At 42.0% G+C, this 21,375-nt stretch overlaps 1 protein-coding gene across 5 annotated transcripts in view; it reads right to left on the bottom strand.

Moving 5' to 3' along the window:
- The window catches only part of FAM184B (family with sequence similarity 184 member B), a 67,909-nt gene that overhangs the window by 34,179 nt on the left and 12,355 nt on the right, over positions 1–21,375 (bottom strand). For 4 of the 5 annotated variants that reach the window (XM_075568869.1, XM_075568898.1, XM_075568879.1 and 1 more), the window contains one exon: positions 4,380–5,135. In XM_075568869.1, coding sequence (XP_075424984.1) covers positions 4,380–5,135 — 756 coding nt within the window. Of the gene's footprint in view, positions 1–4,379; positions 5,136–9,540; positions 9,700–10,962; positions 11,143–11,362; positions 11,447–21,375 lie in introns of those variants that run through there. The other variant, XM_075568888.1, reaches the window with a different exon arrangement.

The following is a 21,375-nucleotide window of genomic DNA, read 5'->3' as shown; positions in this document are numbered from 1 at the left end:
TATGAGCGTGCCTATGTGTGTGCTCAACAGGACACTCAGGACGTCCGCCAGTAGCCAGGACAGATTTTTACATTTCCAGCGGGAAATAAAAAAAATGTGTCCTGACTGATAGCGATCATCCTGCGTGTCCTGCTGAGTGTATAGACGGGCATGTTCACAAATGCTGTCAGAGCGGTGGCCGCCAGAGGTGCCCTACGGCTGTGGAGAACATTTTAAAGATGGTGGCGAGGTGACTGGTGGCAGGATGACCTGCGATGTCATCCTGGCGGCAGAGCACTGGCGGCAAGACAACCTGTGGTGAGTCGTCCAGGTGGCGGAGCGCCGGTGACAATTTGGTCGCTGCCAAATGGCCATGGCAAAATGCCCCATTCCGACAGCTGGGTGTTTGTCTTTCTAAGAGACGAGACGGGTTAATTTTTTTCGGAAAGCCAGCTGTGACAGGATAGATTCCCTATCTAGTGATAGCTGTTGAGCTCAGCAGTGACCAGGGTAAATTCCAGCCTGAGAGCAGACTGAGTTAATTAGTCTGTTCTCTGTGTGCTTATTAAAGGGCTTTAAAAGCCTAGATCTCAGGTCAGTCTGTGTTCGGTGTGTGAACCAGGAGCACACACATCCTGGGGCTCTCTGATCCAGGGATGTAAGCACCTTGGAACTCTGCACTCTCCCCTCTTGGGCTCTCCCCTCTTACTCCAGCCAGGATGAAGCCGGGAGCCAAAAGGTAAACTTACCTATCGCTGACTCTATTTGTCACAGTTTTTAAGGGGCTTAGCCCTCCAACATATAGTTAGGGACTAACCAATGTAATAGCCAGCACTCCAGATAGGTACTAGGCATTTTTGCTTTGTTGCTCTAATTAAGCTGAATGTAAGCTCTTTTTATGTTTTGAGGCTGAATAAAGCCTACCCTCAGACAACCCATTTGTCGTTGCATCCTCACTGCAACATCGACCATATCCCTTTCATCCTGGAGTCAAGTTGATGAGCTTCCCTCAAATCCTTCCGGGGTAGTCCATTCACAGTCAGACTAACAGGGTGACTATATACTGTTGGTATATCATTTGGAGATAGCCCCATCCTTTCAATATTGGTAGAAGTCACCCCACGTGGGAGTTCAATCTTCTGACACATAGCCTGCACCCTTGGTGCTGGAATTTCTTCATGTTGATTGATTTACCTGGTATCGCAGGGAATCCGGGACAATGTATAAGCATTGATGTTCTTTCTCCCAGTTTGATATTTCAAGCTAAAATTGTAAGTAGCAAGAACAGCTAATCATCTGCGTCCCATGGCATCCAATTTAGCTGAAGAGAGGATATAGGTGAGGGGATTGTTATCGGTGTGAACCACAAACAGTGCTCCATACAAGTAATCAGGTAACATGTTGACAACTGCCCACTTTAGTGCCAGGAATTAAAGCATGTCGACTGGGTAATTTGTTTCAGACGGCACAAGTCATCTGCTCACAAATGCTACAAGTAGCAGTCCTTTGAAGTGTTCTTGGTATAGCACTGCTCCTAGTCCTTCTAAATTAGCATCCACATGCAGGGCCGGGCACCTTGCATTCCCTGCGCATTTTTGTTTCACTGGCACGCGCGTGCGTGCATGCGAACAGGGATCGGCGGCATTTTTTTTTCTGACTTTTTTTTTGATGAAACGGGCACGGCTGCGCAGGGGGCCCGGGTGGCCGGGCCCCCTGACTCACGGGGCCTGGGACGCCAACCCTGGCAGACTCCCCCCTGTTGGCAGGCCTGTCCACATGGGAGTATATATGGCTTCTTGGGGTCAGCAAAAACAGGTGGGTTAGAGAGAAGGGTTCCAACCAGTGTCGGATTTCTATAAGGCCCGCATATACTTTTGTTGTGCTCTCTGGTTTGATGGGAAGTCACTTAGCTGTTGCGGCCACCTCCTTACTTGCCGCCCTCCTTCTCAACCAACAAGACGTCACACAACATCTAGCTGCCATGGCAACACGTTGTCGCAGCGTCAAATAAAGTCATTATGCCACGTTACCATGGCAATGCCATACAACGTCACGTGGTGATGTCCGCTGCGTCATTTGATGCTGCAGTTCACAAGGAGGAGGGGGGCAGCAGCAAGGAGGTGGCCGCAACAGCTAAGTGCCATGGAGCGACGGATTTTCAAATCCGCCGCTGGTTCCAATGTCTTCAAATAGTCTTGTTTACTATTGCCCTTGATCACCCCACCCCCACGAGATAGAAAGTACGGTATTCTTTTGTCAGTTGGGTCAGTGCCTCAACTACTACTGAGAAGTTGAAAATGAATCTTCTACAGTAACCACAAAAACCCAGGAATTACCTTAGTTCAGATCATTGCCTTGGCTTTGCCTCCAACTTTGAAGGGTCTGTGACAATTCCTTTGTCAGAGACAATATGTGCCACATACAGGTGCAACTGCCGGTTGTAGACTGCTTACCTTGAGAATTCTGCACTTAAACTCATCCCACACCGCGAGATTCCTGCAGCCAGACTAATGGCCCATAGTATCAACACAGCTGGGGTCCCTGCATTTGAATGGGACTCACGCTGTGTAAATACTACCGGGCTGCGAGTCCCATTCAAATGCAGGCCCCCCCAACCCACTCGCTGTGTTAATCCGATGGGTTGTTACAGCCTGCTGTGGACCATCTCACGAGTTACTGGGAGATGGTCACAGATTTCCTTGGCAAGCTGTCTACAACCGGCAGTTGCATCTGTAGGTAACAGCGGTTCTGCAGAGCTGGCATTTATCCAAGGACAGCATCATACCACAGTCACTCAATCATTTCAATATCTTCATCAGGCTGGTTTCATGTCCTTCTAAAGTTTTTCCGAAGATTGCAATGTCACCTTGGTACAATAATACCTCCAGGAGGTTCATGTCCCCATCACTAATTCCATCAGTCTCTAGAAAGTAGCCGGCACTCCCTGGGGCATGCGTTCGAACACAAATGGGCAGATGAAAGCCTTCTTCTCCCTTTTCCTGGCTGTTCATGGAGATTTGATAGTACCCACTCCTAAGGTCAAGGATTGAAAACCACTTGCTTCCTGTGAGGCAGTCTAATACATCTTCAATTTGGGGCATAGTGTAACGATCGGGAGTGGTTCATTTTTTCAGGGTATGGTAATCAATACACATGCATACTACACCACTCTTTTTTCTGGCTACCACTATCAGGAATGCGTAAGCACCCCTTGACTCAAGAGATTAGACCTACAGTTAGAAACTCTTGCAGATGCATTTTAAGTCTTCAATGTTGGCCAGTGCCAATCTCCTCTACCTTTTTCTAAATGGCAGAGAATTATGTAGACTTATTTTGTGATCCACACCCTTGGCACACCCCATGTTCCTTCTCCTGGATAGGCTGACACTTACAGAGGTGAAAGGGGAGGCTTGTAGGAGACATTCTAGCCAACGAGAGAGAAAGTAAGAGGCAGCAGAAACTCATCCCTTGCACACAGAGAGAGAAAGAAGAAGAGCCCACAGATTCAGATACTTTCCGGACTGTTATAGCGCAACCAAATAACAGACAACCTGGAGGCCTGTTCCCGCTACTTTCAAGTTTTCTTTGTATATTACACACATACCTCACAAATGGTTCACCCTTAACAGGCCAGCAATGCGACTACATGCCATTTTGAGATAAGAGCTCCAACACAGTGCTGACAATAATATTGACCCAAATGGCTTCCACATTGAACACTGAGACTAATATAAGAACTTATGAATATATTAACCTGTGCTTTATGACCCCTGGGCAACCTTAACCCAGTGTCCCTTACTCTTAAAGAAAACACTCTATACTTAACACAATATATATTATATATATCTATATAGATATATATAAGCAATACACAATAAATTAGGACACAGTGCTATTGTCCCTTATTGTCTTCCTAGAGGCCCTCTGTGACATGTAGTTTTCCCATCTTTTAGATATGTTAGACTCCATTATCCTTCTTCTAACTTAGAGGGGCACTGTCCCTATCTACAACATAATAAAGAAGTGGGACCTGGTCTATGCTATTACTTTATGAACATCCCTATCTACTCTCCCTGAGGCTCCTCTCTTCTTGTTCTCTGGGAACCTGACTTCAAGACCCTTCCCCGTATCTTACATATCTCTTTCGACATCAGTATCCCCATGGTAACACAGGGTCGGGCCCAGCACACACTAGCCCACTATTAACCCCTCACAGAAACCTGGTAACCCCATTGAGAGGGGTTACATATACAAATATTTTCATGCAGTTTCATACAGTGCCCTTGGGCAACAAAAGTAATAGTAGTGGAATAAAACAAGTTTAAGAGAACAAATTAATATTATTCACATTGTAACAAGTTAATCTTAGTTACTATGCAGAACAGATAAGTATACGGTACCTGTATTCTTTCTTTCATCTTCTTTTTTAACTCTTTGATATTCTGTGCCTTTGTCTCAAGGTCACTTTTTAGCTGCTTTGCTTCCTTTTGCATGGCAGTCTCTTTGGCCTGACTGCTTTTCCTCTGCTCTTGTTCCTTCTGCTGCCATTGCTTTAGTGTTTCGGTAACTGACCGTTGCAAAGCCTTTCTCAAGTTCTCCCTTTCTTTATTGTAGTTGCTGTGCAGTTTACTTGTCTTCTGTGCATACTCCTCTGAGAGTTTCCGGTTCTCAGTTTTAAGGGTCTCCACTTCTTTAATTAAGGTCTGGACCTCTATGTTAAGTTTCTCATTTAATTTCTCACCTGATTTCTCTTTTTCAAATGATTTACACACCTTTCTAAGAGAATCGGCCTCCTGATTGAGGTGCAGAAGCTGTTTTTCAAAGTCAGTTTTCATGGTCAACATCTCCTCGGATAAAGCTGTGATCTTTTCAGTGTGCTCAGATTTTGTTCTAAGTTCCCTTTCTTCTGCTTGTTGTTTGGACATGTTAACATCAGCTAAAGTTTGCTCCTTTATCATGTTATTCTTCTCCAGGACCTCTTCAAGTTTCTGTATACGCAGTAGCAAGTTTTGCTCCTCTCCTACTTTGCTTTCATATTGGAGAATCGTTTCCCTTGTCTCAGTGGAAATGTGATCAATTTCATCTTGATGGGCTTCTTTCAGGGCAAGGGTATTGACTTCATATTCATCAACTTTAGTATTCAGTGCATATATCACCTTCAGAAAAAGAAAAACAATATATCCGCATTGTCTTAGAATGAAATTGTGTGTATTTATTAAATGTTCCACTTTTCACATAATGCTTAATATAGGAATCATATATATGTATATATTTTGCTGGATGCATCTGCGAAATAATCCTATAGCGAAATCTTTTTTTCCCCCCATTACTTGTTCAGTTCACTCTTGTCTACTGATGCTAGATTCACTGAAGTTCAATAAGTGATAAAGATTATTAATCTCAGAGCAGTAGTCACACTCACCAACATTTGAAAGCTTCTTTTGGGGAGATATGGGATGAAAATGAGGGAGATTCTAAAACATCAATTGACTACCATAGGAACGAGGGAATACAATTTAGAGAAAACTTATACACTTTTAAGCTAAAAATCAGGGTGTCTCCCTCAAGAATAGGGAGAGTTGGTCATTATGGCAGAAGTAAGCGGTATTATTGCAGAGGTATTACTGTATTTCTTAACATTTAGATATTTAAAAAGATCATGTCATACAACACTAATTAGCATTAGTATGTTATGTGATAAGAGAAGAAATAAGCCATATTGTATCACTTGCAATTTTATGGTATTGGCTCTACAGTGTGCATAATAAAAACATAATATGATTGTACACAACTCTAGTACATACACTAACATATATAGTAAAAAGGGGCGGACCAAACTAGTTATTGTACCTACTGCATCTGTACTTTTTTAACCAAAATAACCAGCTAAGCACAATCAATCAATGCCACCTGGCCTCTGTTGCATACAAATGGGTAAATATTGGATCTACTTATCATTTATCTAACCTGTTATAGGGGCCTGTTGGCCAATCACATAGTGTGAAAGTACAATAAAATATCACACAAATAATACATGTAAACGGCATTTTCCAGATAGATGTCACCTTTTCTATAACCCTTTCAGTGCCGCAGGGTCTTCTAGGCACTATACATGAATACCTTCCATGGTGGTGCTCCATTTTAGCAATAACTCTTACCGTGGCAGATAATACTGATTTCTGAAGCCCCAGCAATAGACAGAGCAAAATGCCTGCTTGAGAGGCAACACAAAGGCTACTTCTTGTGCATTCTACTGCAGACTAGATGAAAGTATTCAGGTGGCCATGTAATATTTAAATAAAGTCTAAAAAATAATCCAGAATAAATCGTTTTATGCTTTAACTCATGTGCTGCCAGAGGGCCAGGCAATGCATTGCGATAAGAGTTAAATTACACATTGTTATGTTTACTTTCATGTTACTCTTGTATAGGATATATATTGTATAGTTTATATAGTAGAACACATAAAGAGAAAGAATCCTCTAGCAAGCACTCTTCCTCCACTGATTTGGAAAATAATAAACTTTTATTTGATAAATGAGAGAAACAAAGAAGTAAAACCTAATAGGTGCTGAGTAGTACTACATTTGAACTGTATATAAGTTCATCCATACAGTAGCAGGTGTGCCCATTATCTTTGTATATAGCCAAGTATCAGTAATCGTGTAGTGTGTCTATACTGTAGTAGCTCCTAGAGAGTAAAACATATCCCCCTCCATATAACATAGGCAAGCACCTGCCCTTCAGTGTAATGAAAGGTGGTACTGTGTGAAACTGGGTGACAAAAATGACACAATGTGCTGAACCCCAGATATACACAGCCCTATGTTCACGGGTATAAACCCACTAGATGTTTAAAGGCTCAGAATACCCACAAACACCTAAACCATTAGGCATTTCCTATACCAAACAACAGAAGGGGAAGGGGACTGTCACTTTGGAAATGCTTCCTACATTAGAAACATTAAAAATGTCTTTAAACCATTTTGAAGTGAAACTTCTTTAGTGGCACCTAGTTATGATGGGACAAAACTGGAGAGATGGGAGACGAAATGTGAAACGGAAGTGACGTCACGGCTCCCCCCCCCCCCCCGGTCCCCCACAAGCCTGCTGTGACATGCGGCAGCGGCGATAGCCGCCGGCGCCGCTCCTAACGGCCGCCGCTTCCCCCACACTCTGCTCCCCCCCACACTAAAAACATATGCGGTGGCGGCGACACACACACACACACACTGACTGACACACACACTGACTGACACACACACTGACTGACGCACACACGCACACACTGACGCGCACACTGACACGCACGCACACACTGACACATGCGCACACACTGACACATGCGCACACACGCATGCACACTGAAACACGCACGCACTCTGACGCACGCACGCACACTCTGACCACGCACGCACACTCTGACCACGCACGCACACTCTGACGCACGCACGCACACTCTGCCGCACGCACACACTCTGACACACACACTGACTGACACACACCCCAGTGATGCGCCGAACACCGCCCATGAATGATGTGCCTATTCCCCCCCTCCCCCACCCCCACCCGTTAGCTCCCCCACCCGCTCAACATCCATGATGCCGATACTGCTGCCACTGCACTGCTGCCAATAAACATGACCCCGCCAATCAAATTTACTCATGCTCTAAGCAGTAATAATATTATTGTTACTTTATAGGTTGCTGACAACACACAAAGAAGTTTCACTTACTATGCGCGTGCACAGCACATACAGCTTTTTTTTTAAATGTTTTAAATGCTACAAGTATTTTCTCATAGAACAGAACTGATTTATTTAAAAAAACACACATGTAGGATATTGCTTGAACTGCTGCTTTAAAGTAAGAATTTATTTACTAAGCAGCGGTAGACACTAGAGATGGACGAATGTTTTTGGCGAATTTGGACCCGTAGCGGATCGGCCGGTTCCTTAGGTCCGCGAATTTCAGCGGATCAATGTCAAAAAGGGCAATTCGCGTTTTGCGGATTTTTTATTCTTATTACAAATACACTCCGCGGGATCGGATTCTACAAATCCCTCCACGGGTTGTATCCAATGGCGGATTTTGATGAATCTGCGCAGATTTAAACCGCCCAAATCCATTTTCGGATTTTACAACGCAAAACGGATTTAGGGGGTAACATCAGTGAAAATCCGGGAAACGAATTTGGGCGAATTTGCCCATCTTTAGTAACCACACCATCATCCCTGGAATGCATCTTCAGCCTGGTTTAAGAAATCTACCAATCATAAAACTGCATACAGACTGGGGGCTGGATCAATATTAAGAAACACCTGTGGGTGATCTTTACCTATGGACACAAAACATATAATAATACATTATCGGTGAAGTTACAACCCAAAAACATATCAAGTAAGTATTTTGTTACTGTTGTTGTTCTGACATGAGATGTTGGGAGAAGGTGAACTTGCATTCACTTGAAGCATGGAAGCTTATACATCATTAACGGTACATTCCTCTACTTCTCTACTAAATTAATAAAGGGCCAGAGACAGGGAAAGAGCTAGAGAGAGAGAAAGTGCTAGACAGAGAAACAGCTAGAGAGAGAGAAAGAGCTAGACAGAGAGAAAGAGCTAGACAGAGAAACAGCTAGAGAGAGAGAAAGAGCTAGACAGAAACAGCTAGAGAGACAGAAAGAGCTAGACAGAGAAAGAGCCAGACAGAGAAAGAGTTAGACAGAGAAACAGCTAGAGAGAGAGAAAGCGCTAGACAGAGAAACAGCTAGAGAGAGAGAAAGAGCTAGACAGAGAGAAAGAGCTAGACAGAGAAACAGCTAGAGAGAGAGAAAGAGCTAGACAGAAACAGCTAGAGAGAGAGAAAGAGCTAGACAGAGAAAGAGCTAGACAGAGAAAGAGCTAGAGAGAGAGAAACAGCTAGAGAGAAAGAGCTAGACAGAGAAACAGCTAGAGAGAGAGAGAACGAGAGAGAACGAGAGAGAGAATGAGAGAGAGAGAATGAGAGAGAGAATGAGAGAGAGAGAATGAGAGAGAGAGAGAATGAGAGGGAGAGAATGAGAGAGAGAACGAGAGAGAGAGAACGAGAGAACGAGAGAACGAGAGAGAGAGAACGAGATAGAGAGAGAACAAGAGAGAGAGAGCGAGACGAGAACGAGAGAGAATGAGAGAGAGAGAGAACGAAAGAGAGAGAACGAGAGAGAGAGACAGAGAGAGATATGAAACTTGAGAAAAATACCAGCATATGGTACGACATGGGAAGAAAAGAAAAGCAATGAGGGATAAGTACAGAAAAATCAAATGAGAAAAAAATGAAGGCAGAATGGTGATGAAAACGTCAGGAAGAGATACAAAGGCCAGAGAAGTATAAAAACAGAATGGTGATGAAAATACAATGAAAGGTGTGAAGCTACAATACACAAAGGGCAACAGGAGCAGAGATGTGAGAAATAGGAGAAATGCAGACTGAATGGATAGTCAATGATGCAAATGTATTTTTGGGAGCAGAGGGATATTTTCTATCAATTTAGTTGCATAGATGATACTTTGAATACACTAACCATTACAGTATAAACGGTGCACATTCCAGGACATAAAGTTAGCCTGCGTATTTATTTCATACGAGACATCTTGTCTCCTTTCCTTTTATTCATAGCCTCCAAACATGTGGAATGCTTCACTGATTAGCTCACACTTTTTATTTGCTGGATCCAACAGACCTGGAAGTGTGATTTAATAGAAGAGTAATGGAGAAAAACAATATTGAAATATGCAAGAAATTCAACAACTATTTCTAATACCATATGTCTATTGTACATTTTGTATTTGGGTTTGGGCTGACATTTGCATGATTTTCTCTTTGTACTGTATGTTTGCCCTATTTACCATGCTCCAGTACAGATTGTGTATCAAAGGATTAGACATGAATGATATATAGCATGTAAAATAAATATGAGTGCTATACTTGTGTACATGAATGTTTTAAGGTAGATAAAACAAATATTTAACGGATCAAAACAAAAGACTTCTACTAATGAAAATGAATATCAAAATATGTTTGATCTTACAGTACATTCTGTACTCGGTGATTACAAGGAAGAAAGACGGTTTAATCCTGAAAGACTGCATCAGAGGGTTAAAGGTTTAATTCCCTGAGTGACCCTAAAGAAGTGTTTACCATGGTAACAGATTCATACTGTATGGCTGGATAAAAAGATAGCGTTACACTGCAAATATCAGTGTCTTAAAAGCAAAGACTTTTGCAGTCATTTATTTTACTTTAGTCACAATCTGCAGATCCCTGATCGAGCATGTGCCATGCTATGAAAAAAAATATATATAGTCTTATTTAACTATAATCATATGCCAAGAATGCAATTCAGTTATGGCTTTCGGAGATGCCACTAATTTTAAACAAAAGCAAAACTTGTGCAAAAGCTGTTCAAACTCCAGAAAAAAAAGGAAGAGAAGTCAAGTGGTTTAGACATGTTTTAACGGGATATATATACGTTTGTTGTTTATATTGTTGTCTTTAAATATGTTGCATCAGGAAAGGAATGCATTTTGGCAGCTCATGTTTGGCGACAGCTGCTGTCCTCTCCCGAATCAAGCCGGGGCTTTTAAATAGATATCCTTTAATGAAGGAGCAGTGCTACTTATTCAGCAAGTTAAATCGGAGCTGTTAAGGAAGTAATAATTCTTCAGTTCATCACCTGGGTTCTGAGCTAAGAATTTACAATACTGTAAGTGCAGCACCAGCATCTGAAGCCCCTTCTCTTCGTGGATGCACTGAGGGGAGAATTGACTTCTGCAGACATTTCTTTTCTGGTGATCAGTTTAACACACAAACATGAAGAGATCCTCTCAAAGGTTGCTGAAGTCAGATTGTTTCTGACTTTCCTCAGTGGCGTTAAACTACATATTAAATCCACACCTCTGACTAAATGTCTCTCCTTAAAAGCCCCCAATATTAAAACTCTTACATCGGATTTCACAAAATGGTGATGCCGGTATCATACGCCGACTTGAATGGCAGTTAACGACAGATCGGGGTGCGATACTCCACATTGGCACTTAGTGCTTCTCTCATTAGGTCCGTCATAATAAAAAGGCAGAAAAAATATCTGCTACGTCATACACCGGAAAATGTAAAACAAAAAAATCTATCAAAAAAGGAGAATTATGCATCAAACTTTCAGCGTACAAATCTAATACTGAGAAAAGGAGTCCTTCTAGAATGTTAGTGTGCACAGAGATATCCTCTGTTGTATAGATCCAGGGGAAAGAAGGAAAGAAGAAAAACAAAAGGCGAGAGAGAAAAAAATAGTGTAATATTGTGAGGTGGGTTGGTAAATCGCATTCACGTGGGAGAATTGTACTCACATTTAGCTTCTTTATATTTAAACCTTATTATACTTTTATTTCTTTTCTTTATCTGTTGTGATCACTCAACATAATCATGTAATGGTATCGTCTTAGCGATGAGACCTTTTAAAAAAAAATAATAATAACATAAAAGCTTCTATAGTATAATACTGCTTTATTTAAAAAAAATAATGATTATGACACTCACAGACACATCTCTTGGTTGTTATGACGAGTATATACACGGACTGAAGCGGGACTACAAGACCCAGAATCTTCGGGGGGAGATCACGTCGGCTGATCCAGCCAATGGCATGGATGCAGCCTGAAGAAGCAGGGTATTCTCCGTGAGCGGAGAGCCCGCAAACCAGAGCTGACGGAGGCGGCAAGCTGGAAGGTAGTGTCCAGGGAGCAGTAGCTTCCTGGATTAGGCCAGATCTTGCCCCTTAGGCCCTCAGCTAGGCCCTGAGCCACATCTACTGAAGTGTTGTAGGGAAGGCCCCAGATAGGGACTCTTCCCTTTATACTGGTTACCGCATTGCTGTACCGGTGGACGGATGTCCACGCGGCAATATGCAGGCTGGGACCAGCCTGTAGTTGCAGGGACATTTGTGTGAGACACTCCGGCTGGAGCTCACACCACATGGAGGACCGGGACCTCTGGCGAGAGGGAAAATTGCTGTCGGAGGCCCCACTGTGTGGGACCATATCAGCCAGCTGCACCTGGAGTACCCAGGAAGGTACCCAGTGTGCACTATCTGGCCAAGGGAGGGTAGCGCTGCCCTGGGACATATATTTGTGGGAGGTAGGTTTGTTGGACACAGGTAGACAGGTGCCCAAGCACCTCAGGGTTATTTGGGGCTAGCTACCCCAAGGTGTGTGTGTATGTTAATATCCCATGCATTGTGTGTAGTAAAGATCCCTTAAACATATATATTGTGTGGTGTATTATTGTTAGCTCTGATTGTATTGTGTCCTATGAGGATTCATCCCGCCCACGCTGGGATCCCTCATAGGTGGAGGCGCTGCACAGGGAGAAAGAGAGCTCACCCCAGGGTCCCAGAAGCAGAGACTCAGGCCTTCTGTGAGCATAGAGGTACAGCAGCATGCGTATTTGCCAGTGGGTTTTCCTTTATGCATAGGGAAAGGGGCTACATACATTAAACTCATACCAGGCTTACAAAAGAAGCAACATAACAATCTTCATTAAACACCAACAAAATAATAAGATCATTCCCTATAAACCTCGAACTGGTACCAGTATACTTAAGATGTAATATTAAGATCAGTTTAGAGAGCTTTAGCAGTAATCAGTCCGAGCCCACATTAATTCTTGGAGATGGTAGTATTTGAAACTAAATGTTTCAGTGCTGTGAGGCAGAAAGGAAGAAGAGGAAAGCAATTCAAAAGATAGACTCAAATGTGGGTGATTTCTCAAGTGATGATAGAAAATAAAGATGTGGCAAACGGGTTGTGAAGAACCTTTAACTATCTAATCATGCAGGAGATCCTCTGCAGTTGGGTCCTTGAAACGCCGGTCTCTAATGGGTTTCAATGTGATGCTAAATTCGGGCTGATCCAGTAGCTAGTAGCCTTTAAAGCCCGAAGCAAACTACCATGTGCCCAGAAACAAATATAATTAAAATATAGAATAAAAAGCAGAAAAAAATCACTTCTGTGCTGCAGTCATTAGGTTACCGCAAGCTCTCAGGCTGCTTTTGGTAAACACCTCAGTCTAAAGAGCATATCAGCTGATAACCCTTCTCTGCTGCCCAGTTTGTGGGTTAACATTAACATAAATACTTTACAAATCTGTGTCCCTCCTGAGGGAGATTTAAAAAAAAAAAAAAAATATGCATACAGTATATATAGCTAGTCCTAGGTTATACATACAGTGGTGGTGTGCCAGCCCAGGGCTCAACATTATGGCAGCTACTCAACTTATAGGATAAACACACAAGGAGCCTGCCTGCATGCATAGCAGTGTTCTAGGGTTGTCCCACAACCCAGAACCGACTGAATTCACATGCTGCATGGTATCATAGGTTAAGACAGTGGTTCCCCAGGGCTTTTGCTCTTTGCAGATGGGTGTAGTAAGGTGTGTTTGTGTGGGGATAGGGTGGGTAAGTTATGGGATAGGAGTCCTGGGGTTAGTGGTTAGGCTCTTCGGAGGTTGACCCCTTGTTTACTATTGGGGTTCCAATGCCTTATCCTCTTTGGGATAAAGGGGGAGTGGTAGTTAGTGTAGTGTTAGAATGTAATTAATATATTAAGCCCTTAGTGGACATTTGTGGTAAAATAGTCACGGGTTGCCTATGAGTAGCTGGCTACATGGGCTACTAAGGGGCTAATTTATATGTGTGTGTAAATATTGATTGTATTTTTTTATCACCTATTCCTGGTTGGTTTGGTTATCTTACCTATGTATATACAGTAGTGGCCATCACATACATAGTCAAGATAGGCCTATCGCCAGCTTGGGATAGGTGATAAAAATCAGTGACATTTTTAGTAGTATCCTGATATGCTAATGCATAGCAAGTAAAAAAAAGTTATTTGTCTATAATTACTCATTTTCATGTTCCTGTGCATACTCCATATTAACAATATTGCTAAAACATTGCTGATGTAAAAAGCCCCTTATAACGGTTTTACTGCTGGTGAAAGATTTTGTGAATTTTATTAAGAAAATGGTGATAAACATTAATAATACCGTTTTTTTTCCCTTCACTTATCAACTTTAAGTGAATCTAAGCATTGGGACCATAACCACTGGCACCAGATGTATCAAATAAAAAACACTATTCATTTCAATCTGATTTTTCTCTGGTACATTAACCTAAATTAATTAACACAGTATTCACTAAAACATATAATATGGCATACATCCAGTTTTACTCCTGTTACAAAATGTGCCGTTATTCTAAATGCAAATGAGCTTGTTGCGAACGGCCCACCTGTGAGCACGTGACGTATACAGTATGTGACAAGGGTTAATGCACACTGAACCACTTATTTACCCGCAGGGTCCCTAAAAAGTAATCTCTCCTCAATCCGTCACAATATGCCTCAAAAGCTCTGCCATCACCAAGGTTCTTACCTCTAGGGTCCTCGGTCTCCAGTTTACTGGAAACAAAATATGTAAATAACACACAAAAACCTATTGTAGAAAAATGTGCCAAAGATAACTCTCTTTAAACTGTGCAAAGTTCAATTAGGACCCAGAGAGAGTACTTATTACATTTTAGATTTAATATACAAAAGTAGTACAGTGCTTAGTTACAGAAAAAAGAATGTTACAAGAAACATACAGTATAATATGAAGACAGTTTTATAACAATAATGGGATAAAATAAACATAAATTCCTAACATACTGTAACAGGGGACTTATCCCTTTTCACAAAGGTGCCTCTAATCCAGCAGTGTGGTGGTTAACTGCTGGTAGCAAATTAACTAGCACCACCTGCCTGATTACAGGTAGTAGAAAATGCCTGCCTTTGAGACAGGAAGTAACTCCTCCCTAGCTCTGACTGAGAGCTGACCTTTGGAGAGACAGAGCAGAGGTTCTTGAGTCCCAGGAGTGACTGACCAAAAGAAACCCAGATCTCTGGAGCTGAGAGGTCTTGAGCTCTGCACAGCAGAGCTGAATTCAAGACACAGGGAAAACTACTGCACCTGAAGCTGAACCAGGAAGTGAGATTTTCCCTCCAAGAAACAGATAAGACTTTTATTCTTAAGAGACTGCTTATATCTGCTTATTTTCATGCTATATGTTTTGGGGCTGCGAGAACTGCTTGACTAAGGGAGATGTGAACTAATTGCATATGATTTCACTAGAAATACTCCCAAGTGAATGGAAGCTTTGTCCCCCCCCCCCCCTGTATTTGGATAATTTCCTGATGAAAAGGAACAGGCACAATAAAGCCTATTATAATTTCACATTATAAAGCCTCCTAATTGTGTACCTCTGTGAACGTCCGTCCACATATGGTGTCCGAGGTGGGACAAGAGGTGTCTTTGTAGTTAAAAAGGACCGGAGAGTTTTATGTGAAATTTTTTGTTATGCTTTTTTGCCTACAAACAAGTCTGAGAAACTTAGAGAGAAAAAAAAAAAACCTCATGCAGCAGAGATCAGAATCAAAGGGACACACCACTGCACTGAAACTTACACTGCATTGAAACTTACAAAAACACAGATGGACTCTTTACCCCAATCCCAAGAGGAGAGAGACTGCTGAAGCAGCTAAAACTTTATTTGCCTATCACAAAGCGTAATATGGTCATTGAAATAGGGGTCTTTGCCTTTCAGCCATAGTCAGGGTTCAAGAAGTGAGTCAGCCCTTGGAAAGGGATAGGTGTTTGTTGTTTTCAAAAGTTTCGCTAAAGCAGTGAATACAGATGGTGACCCACGAGTGGTACTGATTTTGCAAATAAAGGTTGCCACACTGCATAGGGGCTACCAGCTGTGAATGGAGTATATGCAGAAAAGTGTGAAAATTGATACAAGACTGTGCTGAAGCAAGGGAATTTTTAGCAAACAAATGCTGAGTGTAAAATTGCCCTATAAAGAAAAAGGTTTTTCAAAGCCAATTGCTGAGTGTTGAGTCCACTGCAAAGACTGTTTTTTTTTTCTGCAAGTAAAAAAGTATGCCTATTATCGTGGGAGCAAAACAGACACTCAAAGTGTGAAGTGTGAATGCCATAATACCCAAAGATGAGACTGAAAATTACTGAACTCAGGCAGAAAACCAAATTCTGTTGCTGAAGCGGAGGGATTGCACCTAGCAAATAAATGGTGTATAGCAAATAGACTTTTTTTTTTATCTAGCAACTGCACAATCTTGTATACCTGATAAAAGAAAATGCATGCACAGTACTGCTGATATTGAAAAAAAAAAAAAAAAAATTACCCAAGAAAGAAAAATCTACAGAGATGCCTGTGAGAGCCACGACCTCTACAAGCAAAATATGCCCATCTGTAGGACTACCACAATTGGGGGTTCTTGCAAATACAGTGGCAACAGCTGCAATAGCGCCTCCTGAGGTCAGGAAGAAAATGACACCTGATAGCCTAAAAATGGAGGACAAGATGCAGCGTTCCTGTAATGAACCCTACCCCACTGTAGAGTGGCCCTTCCAGTCCAATAAAGAGGAAGACATCTCTTACGGGGAACCCGAACCGAGTCACACCCACAAAACACCCCAAGAATGGTGGGGGTGCCTGAACTCGGCACGAACAGAAAAGACCGCTCCCTTTGATGACGAATATGATCAGCAGGAGACAGAGCGGGAGCAGTGGATCACCGAATATTTCCGTCAGCTATTACAGTTGCAAGAAAAGCCGGGTGGATCCAGTGACGCTGCTAAAACTTCAAATGAAGATGGAGACCCCAGTATCCCTGAAGGGACGGTGTCATCCAAATTAAAAAGGAAGAAAAAGAAAAGCGGTTCTTCACTTACCAACAAAATAATAAGATCATTCCCTATAAACCTCGAACTGGTACCAGTATACTTAAGATGTAATATTAAGATCAGTTTAGAGAGCTTTAGCAGTAATCAGTCCGAGCCCACATTAATTCTTGGAGATGGTAGTATTTGAAACTAAATGTTTCAGTGCTGTGAGGCAGAAAGGAAGAAGAGGAAAGCAATTCAAAAGATAGACTCAAATGTGGGTGATTTCTCAAGTGATGATAGAAAATAAAGATGTGGCAAACGGGTTGTGAAGAACCTTTAACTATCTAATCATGCAGGAGATCCTCTGCAGTTGGGTCCTTGAAACGCCGGTCTCTAATGGGTTTCAATGTGATGCTAAATTCGGGCTGATCCAGTAGCTAGTAGCCTTTAAAGCCCGAAGCAAACTACCATGTGCCCAGAAACAAATATAATTAAAATATAGAATAAAAAGCAGAAAAAAATCACTTCTGTGCTGCAGTCATTAGGTTACCGCAAGCTCTCAGGCTGCTTTTGGTAAACACCTCAGTCTAAAGAGCATATCAGCTGATAACCCTTCTCTGCTGCCCAGTTTGTGGGTTAACATTAACATAAATACTTTACAAATCTGTGTCCCTCCTGAGGGAGATTTAAAAAAAAAAAAAAAATATGCATACAGTATATATAGCTAGTCCTAGGTTATACATACAGTGGTGGTGTGCCAGCCCAGGGCTCAACATTATGGCAGCTACTCAACTTATAGGATAAACACACAAGGAGCCTGCCTGCATGCATAGCAGTGTTCTAGGGTTGTCCCACAACCCAGAACCGACTGAATTCACATGCTGCATGGTATCATAGGTTAAGACAGTGGTTCCCCAGGGCTTTTGCTCTTTGCAGATGGGTGTAGTAAGGTGTGTTTGTGTGGGGATAGGGTGGGTAAGTTATGGGATAGGAGTCCTGGGGTTAGTGGTTAGGCTCTTCGGAGGTTGACCCCTTGTTTACTATTGGGGTTCCAATGCCTTATCCTCTTTGGGATAAAGGGGGAGTGGTAGTTAGTGTAGTGTTAGAATGTAATTAATATATTAAGCCCTTAGTGGACATTTGTGGTAAAATAGTCACGGGTTGCCTATGAGTAGCTGGCTACATGGGCTACTAAGGGGCTAATTTATATGTGTGTGTAAATATTGATTGTATTTTTTTATCACCTATTCCTGGTTGGTTTGGTTATCTTACCTATGTATATACAGTAGTGGCCATCACATACATAGTCAAGATAGGCCTATCGCCAGCTTGGGATAGGTGATAAAAATCAGTGACATTTTTAGTAGTATCCTGATATGCTAATGCATAGCAAGTAAAAAAAAGTTATTTGTCTATAATTACTCATTTTCATGTTCCTGTGCATACTCCATATTAACAATATTGCTAAAACATTGCTGATGTAAAAAGCCCCTTATAACGGTTTTACTGCTGGTGAAAGATTTTGTGAATTTTATTAAGAAAATGGTGATAAACATTAATAATACCGTTTTTTTTCCCTTCACTTATCAACTTTAAGTGAATCTAAGCATTGGGACCATAACCACTGGCACCAGATGTATCAAATAAAAAACACTATTCATTTCAATCTGATTTTTCTCTGGTACATTAACCTAAATTAATTAACACAGTATTCACTAAAACATATAATATGGCATACATCCAGTTTTACTCCTGTTACAAAATGTGCCGTTATTCTAAATGCAAATGAGCTTGTTGCGAACGGCCCACCTGTGAGCACGTGACGTATACAGTATGTGACAAGGGTTAATGCACACTGAACCACTTATTTACCCGCAGGGTCCCTAAAAAGTAATCTCTCCTCAATCCGTCACAATATGCCTCAAAAGCTCTGCCATCACCAAGGTTCTTACCTCTAGGGTCCTCGGTCTCCAGTTTACTGGAAACAAAATATGTAAATAACACACAAAAACCTATTGTAGAAAAATGTGCCAAAGATAACTCTCTTTAAACTGTGCAAAGTTCAATTAGGACCCAGAGAGAGTACTTATTACATTTTAGATTTAATATACAAAAGTAGTACAGTGCTTAGTTACAGAAAAAAGAATGTTACAAGAAACATACAGTATAATATGAAGACAGTTTTATAACAATAATGGGATAAAATAAACATAAATTCCTAACATACTGTAACAGGGGACTTATCCCTTTTCACAAAGGTGCCTCTAATCCAGCAGTGTGGTGGTTAACTGCTGGTAGCAAATTAACTAGCACCACCTGCCTGATTACAGGTAGTAGAAAATGCCTGCCTTTGAGACAGGAAGTAACTCCTCCCTAGCTCTGACTGAGAGCTGACCTTTGGAGAGACAGAGCAGAGGTTCTTGAGTCCCAGGAGTGACTGACCAAAAGAAACCCAGATCTCTGGAGCTGAGAGGTCTTGAGCTCTGCACAGCAGAGCTGAATTCAAGACACAGGGAAAACTACTGCACCTGAAGCTGAACCAGGAAGTGAGATTTTCCCTCCAAGAAACAGATAAGACTTTTATTCTTAAGAGACTGCTTATATCTGCTTATTTTCATGCTATATGTTTTGGGGCTGCGAGAACTGCTTGACTAAGGGAGATGTGAACTAATTGCATATGATTTCACTAGAAATACTCCCAAGTGAATGGAAGCTTTGTCCCCCCCCCCCCCTGTATTTGGATAATTTCCTGATGAAAAGGAACAGGCACAATAAAGCCTATTATAATTTCACATTATAAAGCCTCCTAATTGTGTACCTCTGTGAACGTCCGTCCACATATGGTGTCCGAGGTGGGACAAGAGGTGTCTTTGTAGTTAAAAAGGACCGGAGAGTTTTATGTGAAATTTTTTGTTATGCTTTTTTGCCTACAAACAAGTCTGAGAAACTTAGAGAGAAAAAAAAAAAACCTCATGCAGCAGAGATCAGAATCAAAGGGACACACCACTGCACTGAAACTTACACTGCATTGAAACTTACAAAAACACAGATGGACTCTTTACCCCAATCCCAAGAGGAGAGAGACTGCTGAAGCAGCTAAAACTTTATTTGCCTATCACAAAGCGTAATATGGTCATTGAAATAGGGGTCTTTGCCTTTCAGCCATAGTCAGGGTTCAAGAAGTGAGTCAGCCCTTGGAAAGGGATAGGTGTTTGTTGTTTTCAAAAGTTTCGCTAAAGCAGTGAATACAGATGGTGACCCACGAGTGGTACTGATTTTGCAAATAAAGGTTGCCACACTGCATAGGGGCTACCAGCTGTGAATGGAGTATATGCAGAAAAGTGTGAAAATTGATACAAGACTGTGCTGAAGCAAGGGAATTTTTAGCAAACAAATGCTGAGTGTAAAATTGCCCTATAAAGAAAAAGGTTTTTCAAAGCCAATTGCTGAGTGTTGAGTCCACTGCAAAGACTGTTTTTTTTTTCTGCAAGTAAAAAAGTATGCCTATTATCGTGGGAGCAAAACAGACACTCAAAGTGTGAAGTGTGAATGCCATAATACCCAAAGATGAGACTGAAAATTACTGAACTCAGGCAGAAAACCAAATTCTGTTGCTGAAGCGGAGGGATTGCACCTAGCAAATAAATGGTGTATAGCAAATAGACTTTTTTTTTTATCTAGCAACTGCACAATCTTGTATACCTGATAAAAGAAAATGCATGCACAGTACTGCTGATATTGAAAAAAAAAAAAAAAAAATTACCCAAGAAAGAAAAATCTACAGAGATGCCTGTGAGAGCCACGACCTCTACAAGCAAAATATGCCCATCTGTAGGACTACCACAATTGGGGGTTCTTGCAAATACAGTGGCAACAGCTGCAATAGCGCCTCCTGAGGTCAGGAAGAAAATGACACCTGATAGCCTAAAAATGGAGGACAAGATGCAGCGTTCCTGTAATGAACCCTACCCCACTGTAGAGTGGCCCTTCCAGTCCAATAAAGAGGAAGACATCTCTTACGGGGAACCCGAACCGAGTCACACCCACAAAACACCCCAAGAATGGTGGGGGTGCCTGAACTCGGCACGAACAGAAAAGACCGCTCCCTTTGATGACGAATATGATCAGCAGGAGACAGAGCGGGAGCAGTGGATCACCGAATATTTCCGTCAGCTATTACAGTTGCAAGAAAAGCCGGGTGGATCCAGTGACGCTGCTAAAACTTCAAATGAAGATGGAGACCCCAGTATCCCTGAAGGGACGGTGTCATCCAAATTAAAAAGGAAGAAAAAGAAAAGCGGTTCTTCACTTACCGTGGAAGTAACAGATACGTTCGCAGATCCTCTGGAGGAAAAGGGGGACCGAATTGCCCTGCAGCCTAGAAAAAATGGAGAATTCATCCCACGGTTAACCGAATATCCAGAGGGCCCAAGGCAGAAATCGTGTACCCCAAAGAAGTGTCTGTCCGGTGCCAACAGTGAGGAACCCTCAACCAGTCATCCCAGGGAAGTGGAGCCGGAACCAGTGAGTGACGATCCCTTGACGAGCCCTGAAGACGCCCTAAAAATTGCCAGGCATGACTGTGATCTGCTCTGTGAAGAATTGGAAAGGGAGAGAAAAAATAATGCTGAGCTAC

Source organism: Ascaphus truei, chromosome 1, assembly GCF_040206685.1.
Source record: "Ascaphus truei isolate aAscTru1 chromosome 1, aAscTru1.hap1, whole genome shotgun sequence".
Classification (NCBI taxonomy): Eukaryota; Metazoa; Chordata; class Amphibia; order Anura; family Ascaphidae; genus Ascaphus; species Ascaphus truei.
Note: the sequence above shows the minus strand (reverse complement) of the source record. Positions and strands in the feature narration are given on the sequence as shown.